The sequence below is a fragment of the Mangifera indica genome, chromosome 5 (genome assembly GCF_011075055.1).
Source record: "Mangifera indica cultivar Alphonso chromosome 5, CATAS_Mindica_2.1, whole genome shotgun sequence".
Lineage (NCBI taxonomy): Eukaryota > Viridiplantae > Streptophyta > Magnoliopsida > Sapindales > Anacardiaceae > Mangifera > Mangifera indica.
In genome coordinates, this window is record NC_058141.1 from 4,893,213 (window position 1) to 4,920,339 (window position 27,127).

At 34.4% G+C, this 27,127-nt stretch overlaps 1 protein-coding gene across 2 annotated transcripts; it reads left to right on the forward strand.

Moving 5' to 3' along the window:
- Positions 1–4,933: 4,933 nt before the first annotated feature.
- On the forward strand, positions 4,934–15,406 carry LOC123215495 (uncharacterized protein At4g15970-like). 2 transcript variants are annotated; one of them, XM_044635614.1, is made up of 5 exons: positions 4,935–5,293; positions 6,336–6,442; positions 6,560–6,701; positions 14,506–14,987; positions 15,081–15,406. In XM_044635614.1, exons 1-5 carry the CDS (start codon positions 5,042–5,044, stop codon positions 15,139–15,141), a joined length of 1,044 nt encoding a protein of 347 aa, XP_044491549.1. In that variant the 5' UTR covers positions 4,935–5,041; the 3' UTR covers positions 15,142–15,406. The 2 variants fall into 2 exon arrangements, with proteins under 2 accessions (XP_044491548.1, XP_044491549.1); XM_044635613.1 differs by having other exon boundaries at positions 4,934–5,293; positions 6,336–6,701.
- Positions 15,407–27,127: the final 11,721 nt, after the last annotated feature.

The window sequence follows — 27,127 nt, forward strand, 5'->3', positions numbered from 1 at the left end:
ATAACAATTAGATAATAACTAAACAATCTTTCCTAGTTAAACTAGGATACCAATTAAATATCCTTCCTAAATTAAACTAGAATAACAATTATATAATAACTAAACAAGTTTTCCTAATTAAACTAGGATACCAACTAGATAATAACTAATCACAAAAGGCTAGTTGAATTAATGTGACTTGGGCTTCCATATGCATATTCGGCTAAGTATGACATTTGGCCTTAGGAATAATGCCCAACACGTGCTCCTTGCTACCCTTAGACCAATTCATGTATTTGGACTCCTTGTGTTAAAGTAAGCTATTTTAATTCTTCAAATTGAATTAAATGCACAAGTTTTGAACTAAACTCCATGTTTGTCATGTTGTTGCCCATGAGTTGACCTTTGACTTCGCTTGGACTCTTCCCTATAATTTCCAAATGACTTTGAACTAGCCCAATGATTGCCGCTTTCATCTTCTTGTCTCTTGCTCATGTAATTGGGCCTTCGTCATAGCTCAATGGATCCAAATTCTTCGTGTTTGTTGAAGTAAAATTCGAACCTCCATAAAATGAAAATTCCACATTTTCAAGGTAAAAACGATCCGGAAGCCTATCTAGATTGAGAGCAAAAGGTAGATCAAGTTTTTGACATACATAGGTATTCTAAGGAGAAAAAGGTAAAGTTGGCTGTTGTAGAATTCATCGATTATGCCAATATTTGGTGGGACCAGTTACTAAAAAATAGACGTAGGAACTTGGGTAGAGCCATAAACACTTGGGATGATATGGAGAGTGTAATGAGGCAACATTTGGTTCTTAGCCACTACCATAGGGATTTACTTTAGAAGTTACAAGGGCTTGGGCAAGGGACCAAATGTGTGGAAGACTATCACAAAGCGATGGAGATAGCCATGATCAAGGCTAATGTAGAAGAAGATAGAAATACCACTATGGCTAGGTTTTTAAATGGGTTGAATAGGGAAATAACAAATGTGGTAGAGCTCCAACACTATGTAGAGCTAGAGGATTTGGTACATATGACGATGAAGGTAGAAAGACAACTACAGTGGAAGGGTAAAAGGGATGTAGGTTCCTATTCTAGTCCTTAAAAATCGAGCGTGTCAAAGAGATATGATAAACCACTTTTTAAGCTAAAAATTGGGTACTCTAATCCTAAAGGAGAGGAGCCTAGCCAAGGGAAACCTGTTATCAAACCCGAATCACCAAACAGAAACAGTAAGATCAAATGTTTTAAGTGTTTGGGTAGGGGTCACATAGCATTCAATGTCCTAATAAAAGAACCATGGTGTTGAGGGAGGATGGTGAGTATAAGACAGAGGAAGAATCTAGTGATGAGTCTATGTCACTGTTAGAGGATGCTAGTGATGTAAAGTTGGAGTATGCAGTAGAGGGTGAGACACTAGTGTCTAGGAGAGCTTTGAGTTTACAATACAAAGAAGAAAATGATGAGCAAACATAGAATATTTTCCATACTAGATGTCATGTGAGGGTAAAGTGTGCACTTTAATGATAGATAGTAGTAGTTTCACGAATGTAGCTAGTATCAAACTTGTAGAAAAACTTATTTAAACCACAATCAAACACCCTAAACCTTATAAGCTTCAGTGGTTGAATGATTATGGAGAAATTAGGGTGAACAAACAAGTGGTGATGACTTATCTGTAAGTAGGTATCAAGATGAGGTGTTGTGTGATGTAGTACCTATACATGCTAGACACATCTTATTAGGGAGACCATAACAGTATGGCAAAAAGGTGGCACATGATGGATTCAAGAATAGATACTCCTTCAGATGAACAATAAACTCATCACACTTGTATCATTATCACTAAAACAGGTTTGTGAGGATTAAGTGAGGAGAAGAAGGATGAATGAAAAAAAAAAAGGAAAATGGAAGTAAAAACAAAGAAAGAGAAAATAGGCCACGCGAGCCAGCTTTGAAATACTCTACTCATCACACTTGAGTGTGATGCTTCAGGTATAGGTATTGGAGTTGTTTTGATGCAGGAAAATAGGCCCATAGCATATTTCAATGAGCAACTCAACGAGCCAGCTTTGAAATACTCTACTTATGATAAAAAGTTGTACGCTTTGGTGAGAGCATTAGAGATGTGGCAACACTACCTTTGGCCACGCGAGTTCGTCATCAGGATAGATCATGAGTCCCTAAAACACTTAAAGAGACAAGGTAAGTTGAACAAGAGACATGCGAGGTGGGTTGAATACATCAAAACGTTTCCTCATGTCATTCATTACAAGCAAGGTAAGGAAAATGTTGTTTCAAATGTATTATCATGCAGGTATACTCTAATCTTGACTTTAGATACTATGTTACTTGGTTTTGAGTATATTAAGGATTTGTATGTGAATGATTCTGACTTTTCTAGTATTTATGAAGCTTGTGAGAAAACTGCATTTGGTAAGTTTTATAGGCCTGATGGTTATTTATTTCGAGAAAATAGATTGTGTATACTTATGAGTTCCTTGTATGAATTACTTTTGAGGGAAACACATGAGGGTGGATTAATGGGTCATTTCAATATAGCTAAGATAGATGTACTATAAGAGCATTTATTTTGGCCACATATGAAATGAGATGTAGAGTGTATTTATACTCGTTGTATTAAGTGTAAACAGGCCAAGTCTAAAGTCTTACCATATGGTTTATATACACATTTACCTATACCTATTGTACCTTGCGAGGATATTTCTATGGATTTTGTTTTAGGGTTACCTAGGTCAAGGAGGGATAGTGATTCGATTTTTGTCGTAGTTGGTAGGTTTTCAAAGATGACACACTTTATTCCATATTACAAAACTAATGATGCAACTTATATTGTTGATATGTTTTTAAGGGAGATTGTGCATCTACATGGAATCCCAAGAGTATTGTCTCTGATCGTGATGTGAAGTTCTTAAGCTACTTCTGAAAGGTTTTGTAGGGTATGTTAAGTACTAAACTACTGTTTTCTACAACATGTCACCCATAGATGGATGGGCAAACAAAGATAGCTAATAGAACTTTATCTCAGTTATTATGTGTTATATTAGAAAAAAACTTGAGAACATGGGAGGATAGTTTACCACAAGTAGAATTTGCATCTAATAGGGTTGTGCATATATCTACTGGTTATTTACTTTTTGAAGTTGTTTATGGTTTTAATCTACTTACACCTTTAGACTTTTTACCTTTACCTATTAAGGAACATACCAGTTTAGATGGTAAAAAGAAGGCAAAGTTCGTTCGATTGCCTCATGAGAAAGTTAGGCAAAATATTAAGACGAGAACTGAACAATATGCTAAACAAGCGAACAAAGGAAGGCATAGGGTGGTGTTCCAACCAAGTGATTGGGTTTGGGTGCACATGTGGAAGGAACAATTTCCATCCCAACAGAAATCTAAGTTACACTCGAGGGGTGATGGACCATTTCAAGTCCTAAAGTGTATCAACGATAATGCCTATAGATTGGATCTTCCAGGTGAGTATAATATCAGTGCTACTTTTAATGTTTTTGACCTATCTCCTTTTGATGATGTAGATTTGAAGGCAAATCCTTGTCAAGTGGGAGGGAATGATGGAGGCATCACGGGATCATTGAGCCATTAAAGAGATCCGCTACACATTCCAGTTGGGCCAATTACGAGGAACAAAGCTAAAAAGGTGCAACAGGCCTTAGTAGGGCTCGTAAAGGGCTTAAAGGCTAAAACTAGCTTACTTAAGGATGACCGGATGCTTGAAAGAGCCAACAAAGAAGTCAACCTGATTCAAACCAAAACCTAGAGAGAAATTGAAATCCAAAACACGTAGGGAGACTTTGAATGGCCATAACTTTTGATCCGAAAGAAGTTACGGGGTTTATAACCTATCAATACGAAGCTTGTTTCAAGCTCTATATCAACAATTAGCTTTGCCAATTGTGCCCAATCTGTAGGCCCAAATAAAGGTCGTTTCAATGTGTATTATGTAGTTTTATTTTTATTAAATTTAGGATTTTTGGTTTTTATGAATTTTGGTCTTGTTTGTAACTTGGCTAGATTTTATTGAGCCCAATTGCCATATTATCTTTTAAATAGTATTTTGGGTAGTTAATTAGATAATGGGCTTAGGAAGTTTGGAAGTCTATTGGGTCATAGGTAGTTTTAGGGTTAAGTTGGTATTATATTATATAAACTAAATTTTTTTATTATAAATAAAATTTTGGCCGACTTTTGCATACTATTGATTTACCAACCTTTGAACTTATCAAGATTCATCTTGTGACGTTCACCAATAATGATACTAAGATTCATTTGATTCTGTATCGATTCAAATCAAGGTTTACGTTGATGAAACTAATTCAATCTTGGGGAAATATCTTCTTGAACGTTGGGTTTTGAGTCATATCATCAAGGTTCACATCACAAAATGAAATTGATTATCAATATTAGGGTCAATGTGTATAATAGTGTCAAGATGTTTTAATACAGCTTGCTATTTATATAAAAGAAGCTTACTTGATATATGATGATGATGATGATGAATGACAAACAAAACAACTAGAATATGATGATGATGTGTTGTCGTCAGATTGTTAAGAGAAGAGGAATGTTGAAAAAAAAGATAATGATGAAAATAAGGTGAAAACGGTGAAAGAAAATTAGTTAAGTGAAGTGAAAAAAGAGTATTATTTAACATAAAAATATGAGTTTACTTATAAAGGTAAAAAGTATGAAGGTTGACATAAAATCATATAAACGAAAATATATTTATGTATTTTAATTAATTTCCCAGCAATCTCCATTAAAAACTGGAAAAAAAATTAAAAAAAATGGAATATATATTCGTGGATAGGCGAGAAAGATATATATATATATATATATATATATATATATATATATATATGTTAAATTAGCCGTTGATTTAAATAAAAAAAATGTCCGTTTTTAAATTAAGGGTTAACAAGTCCCCACAAATCCGTGGTTTCCTTGGAAGGAAAGTGAACGAGATGGGACGTATGTTATCAGTTTCTTTGTAAGAACAATCTATTCATTAAAATCAATGCGGTGGACTGGGAGACTGAAGCCGATTCCAAATAAAAATTTCAATATTATGATTATAAATAGCAATAATATGTTGATTGAATCTCCTTCTCGGCGCAATGTTGTCATTGTCGCATGCATTTTCATCTCCTGTTTAATTCTGTACGGTATTGTCGATTCTCTCCGGTTCCTGCCCATCTCTGTCTCTGGTCCTTCCTCTGCTTTTCCTTCCATTTTCCCTTCTGTTATCAGCACGACCGAATCTCTTCTGGTAATTTTTTCCTTAAACTCTTACCGGGTTTTTTATTTGATAGTTTATCTAAGTAGGTCCAGTTTCATTTTCTTTTAGCTTTTGTAGTGGTTTTTTTAATTTAGCCCTGAAAATTAATATGAGCATGATTTCGTTTAGCTGAAAGTGCCTTCGAAGGGTTTGGCTAAATTACAAAAATTTGCTTTTGGTGTGTAAAAAGTACTTAGAGACCCTTTGAAGATGCAATACTGATGCGTTTTTTATACAGAATTTTTTGAGTACTTAAAATTGGGAAAACATTTCATAGCTGCTCTTTTGAAAAGTGGTTTTAGTGATCATGCAGAAAGTGTTTTCATCTAAAGCACTGCCACGGTTGAGTTATGTAGAGTATAATGACTAATTGCATAGTTTTGTTTATTTATTCTTTAGAGTAAGGAACTCTTGCTAAGTTTCGTTGTTTTCTTGTTCATTTAAGTGAGTTCAGCTTCATTTGCTTTTAGTTTTTGTATTGGTTACCTAACTTAGCCCTGAAAATTAATATGATTATGGTGTGGTTTAGCCGAAAGTGCTATTGAAACATGTAGAAAATGCTTTCATCCAAAGCATTGCCATTGTTGAATTCTGTATAAATAAAGATTAATTGCATAATTTTGTTTATTAATTTTGTGGACTAAGGAACTCTTACTGGGTTTCTTTATTATGCGGGTTCAGCTTTATTCACTTTTAGCTTTTGTATGGGTTACCCAATTTAGCCCTGAAAATTAATGCAATTATGATGTTGTTTAAGCTTAAATTGGTTTTAAAGTGTTTGGCAAAATTATTTAAAATTGCTTTTCGTTGAGGAAAAGTACTTCCAAGCTCTTGAGTGTACTTAAAGTTGAAAAAACAGTTCATAAGTGATCTTTTGCAAAGTAGTTTTAAGTGATTATGTAGAAAGTACTTTTATCAAAAGCACTTACTTTGATTTATGGTAGTGGGGTGTGTTTCAATTTTGTAGAATATATTGATTAATTGCAATTTTTGTTTGCAAATTTATTTTTATTTCTCTTTTAAAAATTTTTAGGTTAGTGAGGAATATAGCCTTGAAAAGGTTCTGAAGAATGCTGCCATGGATGACAACACTGTAATATTAACAACTTTGAACGAAGCATGGGCAGCTCCTAATTCAGTGTTTGATCTTTTCCTTGAGAGCTTTAGAATTGGATATGGAACACGAAGTCTTTTGAATCACTTGGTGGTTATTGCTTTTGATCAAAAAGCATTTAAACGTTGTTTGGTTGTTCATAGGTATTGCTTTGCCCTTGTCACTGATGGTGCGGATTTTCGTCACGAGGCATACTTTATGACTACTGATTATTTGAAGATGACGTGGAGAAGGATTGATTTTCTATGCACTGTTCTTGAGATGGGGTACAATTTCATTTTCACGGTAACATTTTCTCTTTCTAGTTGAAATAAAGAAATGCAAAAACCTAGTTTCGTCAGTTTACAAAACTAAGTAGATAATACCATTTTAATTTGGAGATGAATGTTTATATATGGATTAATCTGTTAGAGGAGGCTTCTTATAAACCAATGCCCTGGTGATTAAACAGTAATTCTGAGCTTTTAAATTGATGAAGAGGAGTTTTCTTTTTAAGGCCTTTAAGTGGTAGTGGTTTTTGCTGTTTCTCTCGGCACATTTTTCAGGGTTCAAAGAATTTTTTTTCTTTCCGAAAGATCAAATTTCATGGAATGACCTGTTCATGGATCCTATGTCATTGATAATTTTATGAACTTTCGTGATCTTAGTCTAATTGTTGAACCTGATAACAGGTTGTTAAGCTTATACTAGAGTTGTGTCCCTTGAATTGATTCCTTAACATTTGTGTGCAGTGTGCACCCATATTCAAGGTCATTTGGATCTTAATCTTTAAAAGTGCTGTCTTTATGTAATCAGAAAATTCAACTAGATGATTGCATCAAGCATTTTTATTTATTTTTAACTAGGGAACCCTGCTGATACAAATCCCATTAGTGCATGAATGAAATCAAGTGAGTTATGAAATTATAGTTCTTGAATTAATTAGGAGTATGGTTCGGCTATGGAGGAATTTAGACTAAGATGGAAACACGTATATCATTCGCGTTCCCATATAATTTGTGTATTAAATATGTTCAAAAAAATTTTTGATCCCAAAACATATTAAACGTTTATTTTACACCCTTCCCGTATTAAATGTGAACTATACGCCATAATTTACATTTGCTGTATTTTTGAATTTTTGCTAAAATCAAAATACAAAATTGTCCCTTTTATTTTTAATTATTTACGAAAATGCAACTGCTATTTATAAAAAATCCAACAACATTTTTTTCTTAATTCCTATTCTTAATTTTGAATTTTCTTCCTTTGTGGCCTGTACAAAAATTCACTCTGATCTGAAATCTAAAATCCAAACTGATTAATTTGTATGTTTTTCCCAACTAACTGATATGGTACTTATTGTATAAAGAATTTTGATTATGTTTTATCTTGTATTAGGTTTAATAGTTAATTAAATACTTTACGTTTGACTTGTTATATTGATTATCAATAGGAGATTCATGAAAAGTACTAAAATTATTGTGATATTGTTGTATTTTTAGAAATGTAATTTTGATGATATGCCTTATTAAACCAATATATGTACGTTCAATACTTTTCCCATATGGGAATTTTAGGGTTTTTCTTTTTTTTTTACAAATGTTTTTCTCCATATTATACCTATATAATTTGCGTACCGTTTTTTTTCTGTTCTCGTATTTACTAACTAGGATTAATTGGCCAAGAATACACCCATGACTTAAAGGAGAACCATCGGCCAAGGGTAAATCTACCATTTAACTCTGGTCAAGAGAGAGAATAAAAGAGAACTAGTTGCTTAAAGAACAAACACATGAATTTTCATTAACCAAGTCTGACAAAAACTATTACATGGAATACTTGGACCTTTATAGCCTCAAATAAGCAATATAATAATACATTTGAATTCAAATAAATGGAAGACTAATATTAGTTTTTGGGACTTTTCGTAAAGGCAAAGGACAAGGAGCCGCCCATTTGTCTCCTCCATTAAGGCTTCCTCTTGCTTGTTGACTTGGTTCTATGCCTTTCCAAGGTGAGCTACTACAAAATGAAGTACATGATAATAAAGTACAAGATTAAAACTGATACAAGTTAAACACTCATCAACAACATTGGGCTTAGGTACTAGACTTGGATCCAAGTGAGCATATTATACCTAATGGAGTATCTTGGGCCCAATAATAAGTTTGGGGATGGTTGACAAGAGGTAGGAGCATGGGCTTGGATTAAAATGGTGGAGCTTGACAATTCCTCAGATGGCTTCATATCATTCTCCTTGGGTTGAGGAGGATTTGTCCTCAAATCTGAGAGGTTTTTATCCTCCAAATTCGGTGACAAGTCTCCCACATTAAAGGTGGCCAAAACTCCTCCCAATTCATCCGGTAAGGCTATTTTATAAGCATTGTCTCCAATTCTTGCTATCACTTCAAAAGGGTCATTGGCTTTAGGGCCTAGTTTGCTTTTTCTCTTGGATGGAAACCTTTTTTTCTGCAAGTGTAGCCATACCAAATATCCGAGCTAAAAAATGGAGGGCTTTCTATGCTTGTTGGCCTTCCTTTTGTAGCTCTTATTTGCCTTTTCAATTTGGCTCTTGATGCTTTCATAGAACTTCTTCATTGGCATCTTTGTGAACTTGCATATCAAAAGGCAAGGAAACTAGTTTAGTAGGAGTAAGGGGATTGATTTCATACACTACCTCAAAAGGAGAATGTTTTATTTGTCACTTCCGTTTGTTGATCAGTTTGGGTGTGATGAGAAATACTAAACAAGGGCTTTGTACCAAGCTTGCCCCAAAATGTCTTCCAAAAGTGACTTAAAAACCTAGTGTCTCTATCTGATACTATTGTTCTAGAGATTTCATGTAGCCTTACGATCTCTTTGAGGAACAATTCCGCCACTATGCATTATCTGTTTTGTTGCAAGGAATGAAATGGTTCATTTTTTAGAACATATACACAACTACTATAATAAAGTCTTTTCCCCTTTGTGTTCTTGGAAGGGCAACAATAAAATCCATGCTCAAATCTTCCCAAGGCTACTCTGAAATGGGTAAAGGTGAGCCTTTGCACTTTGACAAGTTCCACACCAAGCAAGAATGACTTGAACATCTCTTAATATCTTTGGCGAATAGAAGTGTTCCTTGAGTGTCTGCAAGGTCTTATGAACCCCAAAGTGACCTGTTAAGCCTCCCTAATGTGTCTCTCTTATCAAAAACTCTCTATAAGCTCCTTTCGATACACATAATCGGTTGCCCTTGAAAAGAAACCCTCTTAGATAGTGTAGTCACAAAAAAGCCCCCTCAGAGCACTCCCTCATGATATTGGACATCTCCTCATCATCAACATAATGCTTTTTCACGAGTTGGAACTTGAGGACCCTAGCTTCAAGAATGGAAAACAAAGATATCTCCTTGACATGGCATTAGCAACCACATTAGAACACCTTTTTTATGAGATGAAACAAAAGAAAAGGATTGGAGAAATTCTACCCACTTGGCATGTTTTGGATTGATCTTGTGTTGCCCATTGAAGAACTTTAAGGCTTGGTGATCCGAATGCAGCAGAAATTGCTTGGGTCGAAGGTAATGACTCCAATGTTCAAGTGCTCTCATAATGATATAGAATTCCTTGTCATAAATAGAGTATCTCCTCTTTGACTCATTGAGCTTCTCACTAAAGTAGGCCAAAGACTTCTTAGATTGAGTAAGGACAACCCTAATACCCACTCCACTCGTATCACACTTGTCGAAATTGGGTAAGGCAAGAATGAGAGTGTTAGGATTGGGACACTTGTCCCCAATCCAATGGCTCATTTCTTTTATAAATATATATGTTTGAGTTTTAAAAAGGAGGAGAAAAAAATATTAGGGTTTGGGGTTTGAGGGCAGCCACCTTTGGCTGATTTAGGGAGGTCTCCGGCGCCTCGAATGGCCGGAAAATGGGAGGTTCCGAATTCCTCGAACTATTCGGTTTATCTTGTAATGTTTTTAGTAATGAAATATTTTGTTATTATGTATTTTGTGTTTTGATTAAATAAATCTGGGTTCCTAACAGAGAGCCTCACACAATTTTCGCTTGATAACACCAAATGCATCATTTGTTGTCAAAGTTCATTCAGAAGAACCCTTTTTTATGCATTCGGTGATAGATGCCATAATAGTGTTGAAATTAGGCACAAACCTCCTATAAAATGAAGTAAAGCCGTGGAAGCTCCTAGCATCGGTAAATGTCTTAGGTTCGGGTCATGTGTAGATTGCCTCCACCTTAGATTGATCCACCATAACTACATCTTTAGAAAAGACATAACTAAGGAACACAACGCTGTCCACAAAGAACATGCATTTCTCTATCTTATGGATATCATCAAAGTAGATATCGACAAATTTCCCAAAGAAAGGCTTAAGTACTTTATTTATCAATCTCATGAAGGCGCTTGAAGCATTAGAAAGACCGAATGACATCACCAACCACTCATATAGTCCCCTCTTGGTCTTAAAAGCCATTTTCTACTCATCTCCTTCCCTCATCTTAACTTGATTATAACCATTATGCAAGTCAATATTTAAAAAGATGTTAACACTGTGCAGTTTATCAGACATGTCATCCAACTGAGGAATGGGATATCTATATTTTATAGTGATGTTATTGATGGTTTTACTACCAACACACATCCTATAAGTTCCATCTTTTTTGGGTAGAAGACAGTTTTCCCTCACAAGCCCTCTAGCAATCAATTCATCAACCTGCCTTTGAAGCTCTTTAGTTTCTATAGGGTTATATCTATGGGCTACTCTATTAGATAATGTTACCTCGGGAATTAAATCAATGTGGTCCTCAATCTCCCGAATAGGTGGTAAACCGGGTGGTAGATCATTAGGGAAAACATCACCGAATTCTTTTAGCAATGATTGGACTAAGGGGTGGGGTTCATTCACCTCCTTATCTTCTTTTCTCTCAACCACTAGCTAGGCAAGAACCAGTTTGTGTTGTAGAAGACTCTTCTCAGTTCGGCCTCCATTCAAAAAACAAGTTATCTGTTTTAATTTTTACCTCTTTTGGTTTTTTATTGATTTGGTTAGGGTTAATGGTGAAGACGTGATAATCTTCTCCTTAAATTGAAATGAACAGGTGTTCTTTCTGCCATAATGCTTCACACTCCTATCAATCTGCCGAGGTCTTCCCAGCAACACACGACATGCATCCATAAGAATAATATCACACAAGATTTGATCAACATAGTGTTTGCCTATGGAGAAGGATAAAAGCACTTACCTAATTACTTGGAGACTAATTCCATTATTTAGCCATTGCAATTTGTAGGGTTGGGGATATGGTGAGGATGGTAGATTCAACTTCTCCACAAGTGTTGTTGAAGCCACATTAGCTCAACTCCTACTATCCATTATGATCGAACACACCTTGCCATTGATGGTGCATTTAGTTTGAAAAATGTTGAGCCTTTGATCTTCATAGGGGCTGTTTTGAATGTGTAAGGCTCTACGAGGCGCTAACATGTTGCCATTATCCGCCTCTTCAATCACCTCTTCCTTTTCTTCAATCTCGACCCCTTCATTATTTTCATCATCTTCCATGTCTTGGATGGCTTACTCAATCTCTTATATCTCCTTAAGCGTCATCACCCTCTTACTAGGACAATTGACTTGAAAGTGTCCATAGTCGTGACACTTGAAGCATTTCTTGTCAAGTTGGCTTGGTTTCATAGGATTGGGTTTTTCTTTAGAAGGTTCCACTGACTTTTCCTTGCCATTGTCTTTGGAAGTGACTTCAGGTTTGGAATAAGTAGTCCCCTTAGTAAAAATAGTCCCCATGGAGAATGTCCTTGAAACCGAACTCCTCATGTTCTTCTTTTGTTTTTCCACTTTAATGGCAAGCTTGCAAACATCGTCAAAGTTGCAATAAGGCTACAACTCAACCATATAGCTATATCTTACTATAACCCCCCGAGAAATCTAGCAATGGTTTGCTCCTTCAATTCGGACACTTCACTCCTCATCATGAGCTTCTTAAATTCCTGAATATACTCTTCTATATTGCCATCTCCATGCTTGAGCGTGCAACTTGAGGTAGAGCTCTTATTTATGGTTCTTGGGTAGAAATCTCTTCTTGATAAGTTTTTTTAATTTCTTTAACTTGAGGTAGAGGTGTGCAACTTGTTTATGTGTTTGGTTTAGCGGTGCATGTGTTTGAGGTGGCTGGTATTGAGTGAATGTCTTCACAACTTGGAGACCTTCGGCAAGTTGTTCTCTAAGTTCACGGATTTCTCCTTATAACCTCATGTGGCCAAAGGTGGAGGTGGGGATGAAGATTGGCTCTTATTTGACATGGCTAACTATAAGTATTTAAGGTAAGGGTAAGTATGCGTTTAGGCAGGTTTGAGAAGTAGTGTTTGTGAGTGTTATGGGTGTATTTAGGCTAAATTTGTGTAGAAAGGTGTAGGAAGTGTTTAGTAAATGTTAGGATAGAGTTTAGGGTAAAGAAAGTTCAAATAACAAATTTCAGTCAACACACAAATTCTTACCAAAAGTTTCTTGCAACAACCAACTTTTCTTGCAACCAACAAGTGAAAGGAAAAAGAGTAACTCACCCTTAAGAAACCAAAGCTTTAATACTGGTTGATATGGATCCCATTAGTGCACGAATGAAATCAAGTGAGTTATGAAATTATAGTTTTTGTATCAATTAGGAGTCTAGTTCAACTATGGAGGAATTTAGACTAAGATGAAAACAAACAAGATTAATTGACCATGAACACATCCATGACTTAAAGGATAACCACCGGCCAAGGGCAAATCCACCACCTAATTCTGGTCAAAAGAGAAAGGATAAAGGAGAAATAGTTGCTCAAAGAGCAAGCACATGAATTTTCATTAATCAAGTCGTAAAAAAACTATTACATAGAAAACTTGGACATCTATATAGGCCTCAAATAAGTAATATAATAATACATTTGAATTCAAATAAAGGCAAAACTAATATTAGTTTATGGGACTTTCCCCAAAAGGCAAGAGACAAGGAACCGCCCAAAATTGACAACTTGTCTTTGCCAAAGTAGGAAACCTTAAGCCACTCACTTGTCTCCTCCATTAAGGCTTCCTCTTGCTTGTTGACTTGGTTTTGTGCCTTCCCAATGTAAGCTAATACAAAATGATGATGAAGTATATGATAATAAAGTACTAGATTAAAACTAATACAAGATTAAACTAATACAAGTTAAGCACACATGCAACATTATGCTTAGTTACTAAACTTGGATCTGAGTGAGGATATTATACCTAATGGAGCATCTTGGGCCCAATAATAAGTGTGGGGGCAGTTGACAAGAGATAGGAGCATGGGCTTGAACTAAAATGGTGGAGCCTAATGGTTCCTTGGGCGGCTTTGTATCTCCTACCTGACTTAGTTGGATAGGTAAACCCCGGGGTATAGTAACTGGACCCACAATCACTGCACCGAGTAAAGTTCAAGGTTTTACTAGTCGTGGCAGAGACTTGAATATACTGCACATATTTAATTTTGCTTTGCATTCATAGACTTAAATGCAGTTCCAGTATAACATTTTGATCTGTTTTGTCTTCTGTTAGATGTTACTCATTTTTTCTCCTGATTATGTATCTTTAGAATTAAATAGCTTTCTCTTGAAAGGGAATGGCAGAAAAAGGAAAAAGAATGAAAGGATGGATAATATGTCTAGCAGAAATATATAAAAAATATTTTATTGAACCTTTTTGTTATAGTCTAGGAGTCATCAAGCTTTTCTCCAGTGCTAAAGATCTTTGATAGGGGCAGTTGATAGTATTGATTAGAATTTTTTTTCTCAACTTTATAATGATATTAAGGCTGCATTTGGCTTTGCAGTCCCAATTTGACAGGATTTGTAAACTTGAGTCCCCAATTGCTTGAGTTTCTGCTGAGTAGGATATGCTTTGTTTTGATAATGGCCTTTACATTCTTCCATGAAATTCAGATCAGGATGCCTGTTACTAACCATTAGCGTTTCCTATCATTTTAATAGCTAGAAATTTTTATTAAATTTGTTTAAATATATGTATCTGATCTCTTATTTTTACAGAATATTCATTTTGCTTTTGGTTAATTTTCTCCAACAGGATGCTGATGTCATGTGGTTCAGAAATCCATTTCCACGATTTTATTCAGATGCAGATTTCCAGATTGCATGCGATCACTTTCTAGGGACCTCTGATGATCTACAAAACAGACCCAATGGAGGGTTCAACCATGTGAAGTCCAATAATCGATCAATAGAGTTCTACAAATTCTGGTACTCTTCGAGGGAAACATATCCTGGTTCTCATGATCAAGATGTCCTAAATTATATCAAGTTTGATCCTTTAGTTATGGATATTGGACTGAAGATGAAATTCTTGGATACTTCTTATTTTGGTGGGCTATGTGAACCTAGTGAAGATTTTAATGTAGTTTGTACAATGCATGCAAATTGCTGCTTTGGTTTGGATAGCAAACTTCATGATCTCAGAATTATGCTTCAGGATTGGAGAAGTTATTTATCTTTACCTCCAACTTTGAAAAGATCATTGATTTTGTCCTGGCAGGTCCCTAACAATTGTAGGTAAGATAATCATTTTGACTTCAGTTGCTTTGTTCGTAGCCACTGTTAATAAGATCTTATCCCTGAATTGGATTATGTATACTTTCATGACAGTCTTGATTCTCTTCATCATTATGATTCATCAAGTACAGGCCAACCAGAAGGGAAGAAATGATCACATTGATTTATATTTACACACAAAATTCAGTACCAGGCAAGCAAAAGGTTAAAGTTTGTGGTAACCAGGCAACTTATTGATAACTTGCATTCTTTCTTATCCTACTTACTCAGCATTTTATCGTATCTGCTTCATTCCTTTGTTTCTTTCATTCCCAATAGAAATATAATTTCATCTTTTAATATTATGGAAAGGGATGAAATATTATACATTATTTGTAATATATGCTTTGTTCATAAAACAATTGTTTGAATTTCTTTTAGGCTAGTTGTACTGATTTTCCTTTATTTAAACAACCTTTTGCTTAATTTGATTGGTTCTACATGGCTAGGAAGATTTGGCTGATACATCCGAAAATTGTTGGCAAATCTTTGCATTTTCATTCTGATGAATCGTTCAATTTTCAAATTTGAGTTTGGAGATTTCATATGGCAGGTAAATGAAGATTTGATCAGCTTTAATATAATATCAGTAATGGTTGAATGACTGAAATTTTGTACATCACTCAAAAGAGCATCTTATTTTCTAGTATGTGTATTTCCATAGTCTGTCAAGTCCTCAGAAATCAGAGTTAACTTCAAATTAACAGTCGCTGTACCGTGCTCATGGGGGAATAGTCATTGAGATTGTTGTTGAAAGTAAGTTCTACCATTTGGAAAATTAGTCTAGGAGCAACATCGAATTTTGTAAAGCATATATTGTAATGTGATGTTAATACAGAAATGTTTTACGGTATCATGATGGATGTTGAATAGTATGTTGGAATTTTTCAGATTCTGTAAAATGGCATTAAACCTTGCTCTTGCCTGCTAGAGTTCAATTTATGCCATTGTTACCCTGTGTGGGGTTATTGCATATTAATAATATGGCAAAAGGACTATTTTTCACCTAAGTTTAGGTGTGATCTTAAAGTCACACTGATGGGATTTGAAAAATCTAAACTCCCACCCGTTGACCAACTGGGGTTAAAATTTTCTGTTAATAGTAGGGGTAAAGTCATCATTTCACTAATATTATTAAAAAAATAAAATTTATTACATTTTTCTCTTCTAAGTTTTAAAAACTAATATTTTACCCCTTCTAAAGTTTTATTAATTTTGAAAAGTCATATTTTTCCCTCCAAAACCTTAGAATTTTTTTCTTCCCCTCATATCACTTTCTCTAGCAATCTAGAAAGGATGATGATGAAACATTTTCATCGACGAAGAGATCTGGGCTTTAAATCTCTTTGTCTCTAATGAAGAGATTGCAAATCTTTTCATCTCTAGCGAAGAGATTCCAGATCTTTACTTCGACGAAGAGATCTGGAATCTTTTTGCCTAGATCTCGTTGAATTTCTTTGTCTCCGACTAAGAGATTTGTTCTAGATTTGTTTACGTGCATTCACCAACAGTTTAGGGTGGAGAGGGGAGGTTGTCGGCACTAGAGATGGTGGTCGGAGAGTTGAAGAAAAAATTTGAGGGGAAAATATGACTTTTCAAGTTAGAAAACTTTAGGTAAGGGTGAAATTGTTAGGTTTTAAAAGTTAGGAAAGAAAATTTAATGAATTTTATATTTTTTTAATATTATTAGTAAAATAGCAATTTTACCTTTGTCTCTAACAGAATTTTAACTGCAATTACATTATGGGTGAGATTTTAGGCTTTTTAAATCTTGTGAGTGTAACTTTGGGATCACACCTAAACTTGGGTGGGAAACAATCCTCCTTTGGCCTTAATAATATTGACGATCTAACTCCTTTATACATAGGATTAAATCTTAAATGAGACAAAATATGTGTTTGGTAACACCTTACCCCATAGTTAATACTTCTGCTTGGTAAGCATACCCTTATTTACCTAAAATCATCTTTAATATTCCATGTAATTATTGTTTAACTCATTTATAGACATTTTAAGGGGATTGGGTTGCACTATAGTCATAACTTGAGTCACTTAATTTTGGCACTATTCACAAATTACGAGCCGTGTTAGGCTTGCAGGCCATGTTAGGGCCTAAGGTCACAATCTACGGATTAGCCTGTGAAAAAATAATATGTAATTAAAAATATTTTAAAAAATTAATAAAAACCTATAATTGATGAGAAGGCCTGCAAAAACATGCAATAAGGTCTGTTTAAGGCCATGGAGGCATGGTCTAAGTGGCTTTAGGCCATGCTTTGGCTTTGCCATTGCCATCAGTTAGCGCAACCCATTATGCTCGCCAATTGATTCGTTGTAGCATGACATGACCATTAGGTACAACAAGCCATATCAAATTTAGGTTGATATGGCTTACTATCGTATCAACTTTTTTGAGATTTCTTTAAATATCACTAAGTTTTTAAAATGTAAAGGATTAGAAGTTCAAAGTAAGCCTTAAGGAAGCTAGCACAAAAACGATCACAAATAATACCAAAACTGAAATGTATTTAAGATGATACAATCCACTTGATACATAGCGCTAAGTTTGTGCCTAAGGTTTGGGTTTAAGCTAGACCTTAGCTTTGCTTTATGCTTACTCTTACCATTGAGGATTCATTAGTGATGTGAACCCTATATACCAATATGACACCCACATTAATAATTAGAATCATAACCCTCAAGGCCTTTGTGATTCCTCTAAGCCATCCAAATCATGTTGTGCATGACACTTGGCTCAAATATCTTTGATTAGTCTAATTAGCACTTTTTTCAACCTCTTAGCTTTGACCCTTGCCATTGGCCCACCATTGATATGCAAAGGATCATTGGAATTGTGTTTTTGTTCTCCATGATTGCTACCTTGATTTCTATCAATTAACCTATAAATTTGCTATCAATTAGCTTAAAAAATTTGCTAGTATCAAGGCTCGCTTAAGGGCATGGAGGCATAGTCTAAGTGGCCCTAGGCCATGCTTTGGCCTTGCCATGCCATCGGTTAGCACAATCTGTTGTGCTTACTAATTGACTAACTGTAACCTCTCCTAACCATTGGGTGTGTTACAGAAAAACGGCATGAGTTCCCCTATTTTAGAGGGCCCGGGGAATTTTTTTCTCTATTTAATTATGCCCTGTAACACTCCCAATTAACAATTCACATAAACCAGTCCTATCAATCGACTGGATTTTTATCACATAATAATAACTATCATAAAAATTATCACCCACAAAAACTTTATAACCAATTTTCAAAACTACTCATATATATATATATATATATATATATATATATATATATTACATATACATCATAACATTTAAGTCAACAAAATTATGGTGCCTTCCTCCCTTAGCCTCATGTCTCATTAGTGCTCCCCGAGAACCTTTGCTGCATTTCTTTACCTGTAAAATATTAAATTAAACGGAGTGAGCGACTATGGCTCAGTAAGAAAATCATACTAAACACTTAAAGCATTTTATACCAGTACTAATCTTTTATAATCTTTTCCATACTCAGCGTGTCTGAACTATTTACAACAAAATAATTGACACAGAACACGCATTTAACACATATCATAATTCTTTTCTTTCACACATTTATTCATTTCCTTACTATATAGACATGATTCACTGGTTATGATTTATGCATGTATGAGTGTCATGACATTTCTATTTTCTGATCGTACATCTTTCTCAACTCTTTATCAGTCACACAGGCTTGTATGCATAATTCTAATGCAAATGACTTTTATAAAATATTTACTAATTTGTTTCTCTCTCTTTCTCATTGATCGATCTAGACTACATATGATAGTACTTGCAGTCCCATACAAAGTATAATTCTCTCTTACACGCATATTTTTTTTTCTTTGCTGTCCACACAGTACAGCTAATATTTTTCTTTGCTGTCGACACAGTACAACTGATATTTTTCTTTTGCTGTCCACACAATACAACTGATATTTTTTTCCTTGCTGTCCACACAGTACAGCTGGTTGTCCACACAGTACAACCGATTATTTTATTTGCTGTCCACACAATACAGCTGGCGTGTAAGGATTTTTAGTATGTTTTCTGCTTTCCTGTATCATATGAGTCATTATAAAACCAAAAATACTTGTTTTCCATTTTCTAAAAGCATGCATGACTTAGAAAATATTTTTCCTCTTTCTTTATTTTTTTTTAAATCATGCATATGTTATGATTCCTCATGTATGCATATATAACCATAATATGAAATATGCGCATTTGTTATTTTCCCTTATTCTTTTCATTCCTTCTCAAACATCATGTTATTTTCTCATGCATTTATATATAAATATATATCATGTCTCAAATTAATTTCAATTATACAATATAGGCTTAATATAAGGGTTATTTCACATAACATGCACATAATTAAGCAACATTAACCTATAACGCATAAAATGACATTTTTGCCCTTATGGCAAAAATTTACCTTTTTACCCTTATGTCCAAAAATTACATCATGAATCCTAATGAATTTCTTTATCCTTTTAAGCATAAATCATCGTAATTCTAATACCTTACACACTTATATAAGTAAAGGTTATTTAAATAACCTAACTCAAATTTACTTCAAGTATGTAAAGTATGAAATTTTTACCTTTTCTTTGCTAATTTGGTGATTTAAGCTTATTCACCTTCTTTTCTTCTTTCTGGCAACCTTAATCAACCAAAAATATGATCATCCATCAAAACCCTAAACTTGACATATCTTAAAAATTAAATTTCTTACCTTAGAACTGATCAGAATTGACAGATCTACACTTTTTATAATTGGAGGCACTGGAAATTAGGTGGTTTAGCTAGGTTTTTTGGTGAATTTTGGTTGAGGGAAAAAGCTTAGCTAAAAAATAATGGAGTTCTCGGCAATAAGGAAGAAGATGAATAGATTATATATTTTATAAGCCTTTTGGACCATTTTGCCCTTAACCTTTTCCATAAATTACTATTTTATCCTTAGCCAATTACCAAAAACCCTTAGCACCACCATATAATTTCAAGTGTGCCCTTCAATTTTAATTCCCACTTTGTCCCTTGAATCTTTATAAAATGGCCATTTTACCCCCTTTGAAAAATATTGCTCATTTAGTAGTTTTCTCTAATTCTTTTGCAATTTCTTTACACAACAAGTTATAAAATCCATTCTAGGGGTAATTTTGGAAGTGGAGTTTACTGACACACCTGAATTCGGATGTTACACTAACTATGGTATGACATGACCATTACGTATAACAAGCCATATTAGATTCAGGCCGAAAGAGTTTTTTTCAATGTCACCAAGTTTTTGAAATATAAAAGATTAGAAGTTCTATGTAAACCTTAAGGAAGCTAGCATTAAAAAGATCATAGATAGTTCCAAAACTGAAATGTATTTAAGATGATACAATCCACTTGATACATAACACTAAGTTTGTGCCTAGGGCTTGGGTTTGGGCTTGACCTTAGCTTTGCCCTATGCTTACTCATACTATTGAGGATGCATTAGTGATGTGAACCCTATATACCAACATGACACCCACATCAATAATTAGAATCACAGACCCTAAGGCCTTTGTGTCTCCTTCAAGCTATGCAAATCATGTTGCGCATGACACATGGCCCAAATATCCTTGATTAGTCCAATTAGCACTTTTTTCATCCTCTTAGCTTTGACTCTTGTCATTGGTCCACCATTGATACACAAAGGATCATTGGAGTTGTCTTGTCGTTCTATATGTTGATGCATATTCATCAAAACATGCAATAACATCCCAATGCAAAAATATGTTTTTACTGTTTATTTGATAAGGGTAGTTTTTCAATTCATTCAATTTGACAGCCAAGACGAATTCCAATCCAAACCAAACTTATATTACTGCATTCACAACACAATGAGCTATCTTTTGATCTATGATAGCAAAAAAAAAAAAAAAACATAAGATAAGGCAATCAAAATAAAGATAAAAGTCAGTGGTAGATTTGGTAATTTCTTTGCAACTCTCTACAATGTCTAGCAAGCCGCACACAAATGCGTTCAATTTTGGATTCTAAAGATGTATAAATGAAACCAAGACATAAAAGGATAATTTCACCAACCTTAAGGTCTTCCACCATCAATCTTCTTCCAAGATGACCGGATAAAGGAAAAGAAAGATAAAGACTTCAAAACTTTATCACCAAGTTTATTCAAAACATAAGCTAAAACTTTACAATTGAGAGGCCACCTTTTATATATAAGGAGATGACGACAATGCTACAATTTTCCAATAAAAGTCAACTAAAAAGCAAGTAGTTTACATATTTTAAGCTAAGCTTCACCTTATAAACTAAGCCCATACTTCTTAATGTGCTAGGAGACAAAAGTTGTTGTCTTTTTCCCTAAATTTAGGAACCATATTCTCTAACTTTATCAACCAACTTCCTATTCAGTTCCAAAGTAACTAATTACTCAATTTTGGACTCAATAGGCTTCTCAATGAGCCTTGGACATCTTAGACTACTGATGGACTTCTTTTGAGACTTCTTTGGGGCAAATAAAACAAGTCACTTAAATGGATCTTAAGTCCATTCAATGATGCTATGCCCAAAAGTGAGATTAGGCCAAAAATGAGCATGTACTTGTAAAGGTTAGATGTTTATTCTTTTTACGCTCTTGGATGGCATAAAGGCTTGAGGAAGATTTGAAACCAGACAATGGTGATGGAGTTGGGTATGCATCATCCTACCTAGGTTGAGAAGGATTTTTCCTCAAATCCTCAAGGTAGTTATCTTCCAAATACGGTGAAAGATTACCTACATTAAAGGTAGTTGAAACTCCTCCTATTTCATTCGAAAGATTCACCTTATATGCATTGTCAATGACCTTCTCAAGGATTTCAAATGGTCTATTTACCCTCGAAGCAAACTTACTTTTCCTTTTGTTAAGAAACCTCTCTTTTCTCATATGCATCTAAACCAAATCACCTAGTTGGAAAAGTGAAGGCTTCCTATGCTTATTGATATTTCTTTTGGAAGCTTCATTAGCTTTTATAATTTGCAACTTGACGACCTCATGGAGCTTCTTAATGGTGGCTACTTTCTCCTTGGCTTCTTCGTAAACTTGAACACCAAAAGGCAAGGATGTTAGATCTAAAGGAGTTAAAAGATCAATGCCATATACTACCTCAAATAGGGATTGGTTGGTTGTCGTGCTTAGACTTTTATTGTAGGAAAATTCAACCTGAGCAAATTTTAAGTCCCATTCCTTCAAATGCTTGCTAACCAAAACTCTTAAGATTGTCCCTAAGGTTCTATTTGTTACTTTAGTTTGACCATCAGTTTGGAGGTGATGAGAAATGCTAAACATGTGCTTAGTCCCCAATTTACTCTATAAAGTTCTTAAAAAATGGATTAAAAACTTAGTATCCTTATCTGAAACTATAGTTCTTGGAATTCCATAGAGTTTAACCACTTCCTTGAAGAACAATTCAACTACTTTGCTTACATCTTCAGTTTTGGTATAAGGAATGAAGTATGCCATCTTTAAGAACCTATCCACCACCACCACATGATAGAGTCTTTCCCTCTTTGAGTTCTTGATAGAGCAACCCCAAAATTCATACTTAAATCCTCCCATGGCTACTCCAAAATAGGCAGAGGCATGTAGAGACTTGGTTTGAAGTGTGACTGGGACCTTTAACATGTGCCATACCTTGCAATAATGGCTAGGACGTCCCTTACCTTCTTAGGCTAGTAAAAGTGCTCCTTGAGCATGTCCAAGGTCTTGTTAATCCCAAAATGATCTGCTAATCCTTGCTTATGAGTCTTTCTAATCAAGAGCTCCCTAAAGGATCCCTTTGGAGCACAAAGCTTAGACCATTTGAAGAGAAAGTTATCTTGGACTAAATAATCTCCATACACTTCCTTGGAACACCTCTTTATGATCTCCCTAAGCTCTTTATCAACTTGATAATACTCATTCATGAGTTCGAAACCAAGAACTTTTGCATCAATAATAGACAACAAATAATACCTCATAGAAAGTGAGTTAGCAACTATATTAGAAGACCCTTGCTTGTAGGATGAAACAAAAGAAAAGGACTAAAGAAATTCCACCAATTTGGCATACTTTGAACTAATCTTATGTTGGCTACTAAGGAACTTCAAGGCTTGATGATTAGAGTGGAGCAAGAATTGCTTAAGCTTTAAGTAATGACTCCAATGGTTAAGAGCCCTAACAATAGCATAAAATTCTTTATCATAGGTGGAGTACTTTCTTTTTGACTCATTAAGCTTCTCACTAAAGTAAGCAATTGGTCTTTTAGCTTGAGTGAGGACTACCCCAATGCCAACTCTAATGGTTAAGAAGTTTAATGAATCAATTGCTAACTACTCTTCTTCATGCTTTCAATAATGGGGGCCATGATGGTGCTGAAATTAGACACAAATCTTCTATAGAAGGATGTTAGAACATGAAAGCTTTTTACTTCAGTGATGGTTTTGGGTTGGGGCCAAGACTTGATACCATTAGCCAAGGAACATAACTTGATCTACAAAAAACTGACACTTCTCTATTTTTGCATACAATTTTTTTTTCTCAAAACATCAAAAATATTTCTCAAGTGTATCACATGATCATCATAAGTTTTACTATATACAAGTATATCATCAAAATAAACAACAACAAACTTTCCAATAAAAGGTTTTACTACCTTATTCATAGAACTCATAAATGTGCTTGGAGTATTGGAGAGGCCAAAGGGCATAACCATATATTCATACAAGCCTCCTTTAGTCTTGAAGATTGTCTTCCATTCATCACCATATTTCATCCTTATTTGATGATAGTCACTCCTTAGATTAATCTTTGAAAACACACAAGCACCATGCAACTCATCAAACATGTCATTAAGTTTAGGAATGGAATACCTTTACTTGATAGTGATATTATTTATGACTCTATTATCTACACACATTTTATAGGTGCCATCCTTCTTAGGAATAAGTAGCCCTGGAACCAAACATAGACTCATGCTAAGCCTTACATAGCCTTTCTTAATCAATTCATCCAACTGCCTTTGTAGCTCTTTAGTCTCCGTAGGCTTGCATCTATAGGTTGACTTGTTACGCAATGGTGCTCTCAGAATCAAGTCAATTTGATGCTTAATACCTTTTAAGGGAGAAGGCTGGATGAAAGCTCATTGAGGAACATATCTTCATATTCGATCAAGAAAGGTTGCACTAATAGGCCTAAATATCCTTGATTAGTGCAATTAACACTTCTTTCATCCTCTTAACTTTGACCCTTATCATTAGTCCACCATTAGGGTCCTATGGATAGAATGGAATCCCTTCATGGATGAAACTTTTTAAATATTTCTAAATTTTAAATATTTTATAAATATTTATTTATTATTGACACGTGTAACAGTCAACATGAATATACATATTTTAAGCTAAGCTTCATAGTATAAACTAACCCCATACTTCTTGATATGTTAGAAGACAAAAGTTGTTGCTCTTTTCCTTAATCATGTTCCCTAATTTTATCAACCAACTTCCCATTTAGTTCCAAAACAACTAATTACTCAATTTTGGACTTAATGAGCTTCCCAATGAGTCTTGGACATCTTGGGGTTGTGATGGACTGATTTTGAGACTTCTTTGGGCCAAATAAAATAAACACTTAAGTGGATCTTGAGTCCATTCAATGACGTTATGTCCAAAAGTGAGATTGGGCAAAAAATGAGCATGTATTGCTTCCTTTGGCTTGTCAAGGGTTGGATCTTCATTCTTTTTAAGCTCTTGGATGACATAGAGGCCTGAGGAGAATACGAAACCCAACAATGGTGATGGAGCCGAGTATGCATCAATGATTGCTACCAATTAGCCAAAAAAAATTGCTAGTATCAAAGATCTATTAGTTGTTGAGGAATGGGTTGAAGCAGTGGAAGGAATTGTGCCATTATTTGATATGTCTGACAAGGAAAATGTGAGATATGTTACCCACCTTCTCAAGGTTGATGTGAAAGTTTGGTGGAGCTTGACCCTAGAGACAATTTGAGCTTCAGATATTACTTGGGTTATTTTATAAAATTGTTTAAGATGTAGTACAAGACTACAAATATGACATACTTGAGGGCATAATTCATCATTCTAACATAGGGGACCAGTTTAGTAAAAGGGCATAATTCATCATTCTAACATAGGGGACCAGTTTGGTAAAAGAACATACTACCAAGTTCAATGCATTATCATGGTATGCCTCAAGGATGGCAAACACTAAGTTAGGATGGATGGGAAATTTCATCAATGGAATCAATCCAACAATAGCTCATAATGTTATGATAGGAGCACTGCCACCTCAGAGTCATAATGAAACATTAAATAGTGCTTCGAGATTAGAGGCATTTGTGTAAAGGATGGTTCAAGAGCTTATATATTGCACTTAATTTTTATGTTCATTCAATGGTTTAGATTTGTAGATTAGATGCATTTTAGGTTAGACTATTTAAATTTAGGAATTAATTTTTATATATATTTTTTTGTTATCAAGGACCTTGCCTGTATTTGTTGGATGAATAAACCTGAGGCACAATGATTAGACCTACAACCATTGCAGCAAGTAAGTCAAGGTTTCACAATTGTGACAAGATGAAGGAAAATTGATAAAGCATTAGTACTTCTAAGGTGAAGGTTTAGGTTTGTGTTTTTGTCACATTTATAAAACCTTGAGTTACCTAGTGTTGTGGTTGTGGGTTTGATCACTGTGCTCTAGTTTTATTTGTCCAATAAAAATGGGTAGGTTCCCTGGTTACCCAAAAAAAAAAGAAACTATTCTCTAAGACTTCCATCTGGACATATTTTGAGATTTTGCAGAGTTCTTCATTATGCAATGTTACTAGAAATATAATTAGTATCTATTCTATGTAAAAATGGTTACAATGCACAATTTAATGGAAATGAATGTTTGTATCATTTTAGAAATTATTTAGTTGACAAAGTTGTAAATGAAAATGGTTATATGTTTTAGAACTGAATGATCTGAGTGTCATGAATGTTGTCAAAAATAAAAGATCTCAAGAAAAAATCAACACAAGGTAAAATCAACACAAGGTTACCTTGGCACCATCAGTTAGATCATATAGTAGACAACAAGATAACGAGATTAGAGATGAATGAGATTTTGAATGCATTAGGTTTTGAAACTTATCCAACTTATGAGTCTTGCCTTTAAGGAAAAATGATCAAATCACACTTTAAAAATAAAGGGAAAAATCTAAAGAACTGCTAGAACTGGTACATTCAGATGTATGCGAGCCATTTAATGAAATGACACGAGGTGGTTTCCAATATTTAATCACCTTTATCAATGATTATTCAAGGTATGGGTACGTGTATTTGATGAAATACAAATATGAATCTTTTAAAAAGTTCAAAGAATAAAAAATGAAGTATAAAAACAATCTAGAAAGACTATTAAGACCTTATGATCAGATTGTGGAAGTGATTATTTGAGTATAAAATTTTGAGATTATTTGAAGGAAAATAGAACTATATCCTAAATGGCTCTTCCATATACACTACAACACAATGATGTATCAAAAAAGAGGAATCGTACCTTACTGAATATGGTACAATCCATGGTAAATTTTATAGACCCATCGATGTCATTATGGGGATATGCATTACTTTTTGCTACACATATTTTGAATAGAACACTGTTCAAATTTGTATAGAAAACACCATATGAGATGTGGTATGTCAAGTCTCCTAGTATTAATTATTTTAAAATATAAGGATGTCTAACTTATGTTAAATTAATTAAAACAGATAAGTTGTATGCCAAATTTGAAAAAGGTCAGTTTATAGGTTATTTTAAAAATAGTTTGAGATATTGCTTCTACTTTATGGTTGATCAAAGAATTTTGATTATTAGAAATGCGTATTTATTAGAGAAAAAGTTCTTACAATAAGGAGGCATAAGAAGAAGAATAAAGCTAAAAAAAGGAGTTCAAAAGCCTCAAATTGAACACGCTAAACCAAGAAATCCTCTCAGTAGACATCTACATATGATGTACTAATTCCAATTTAATGAT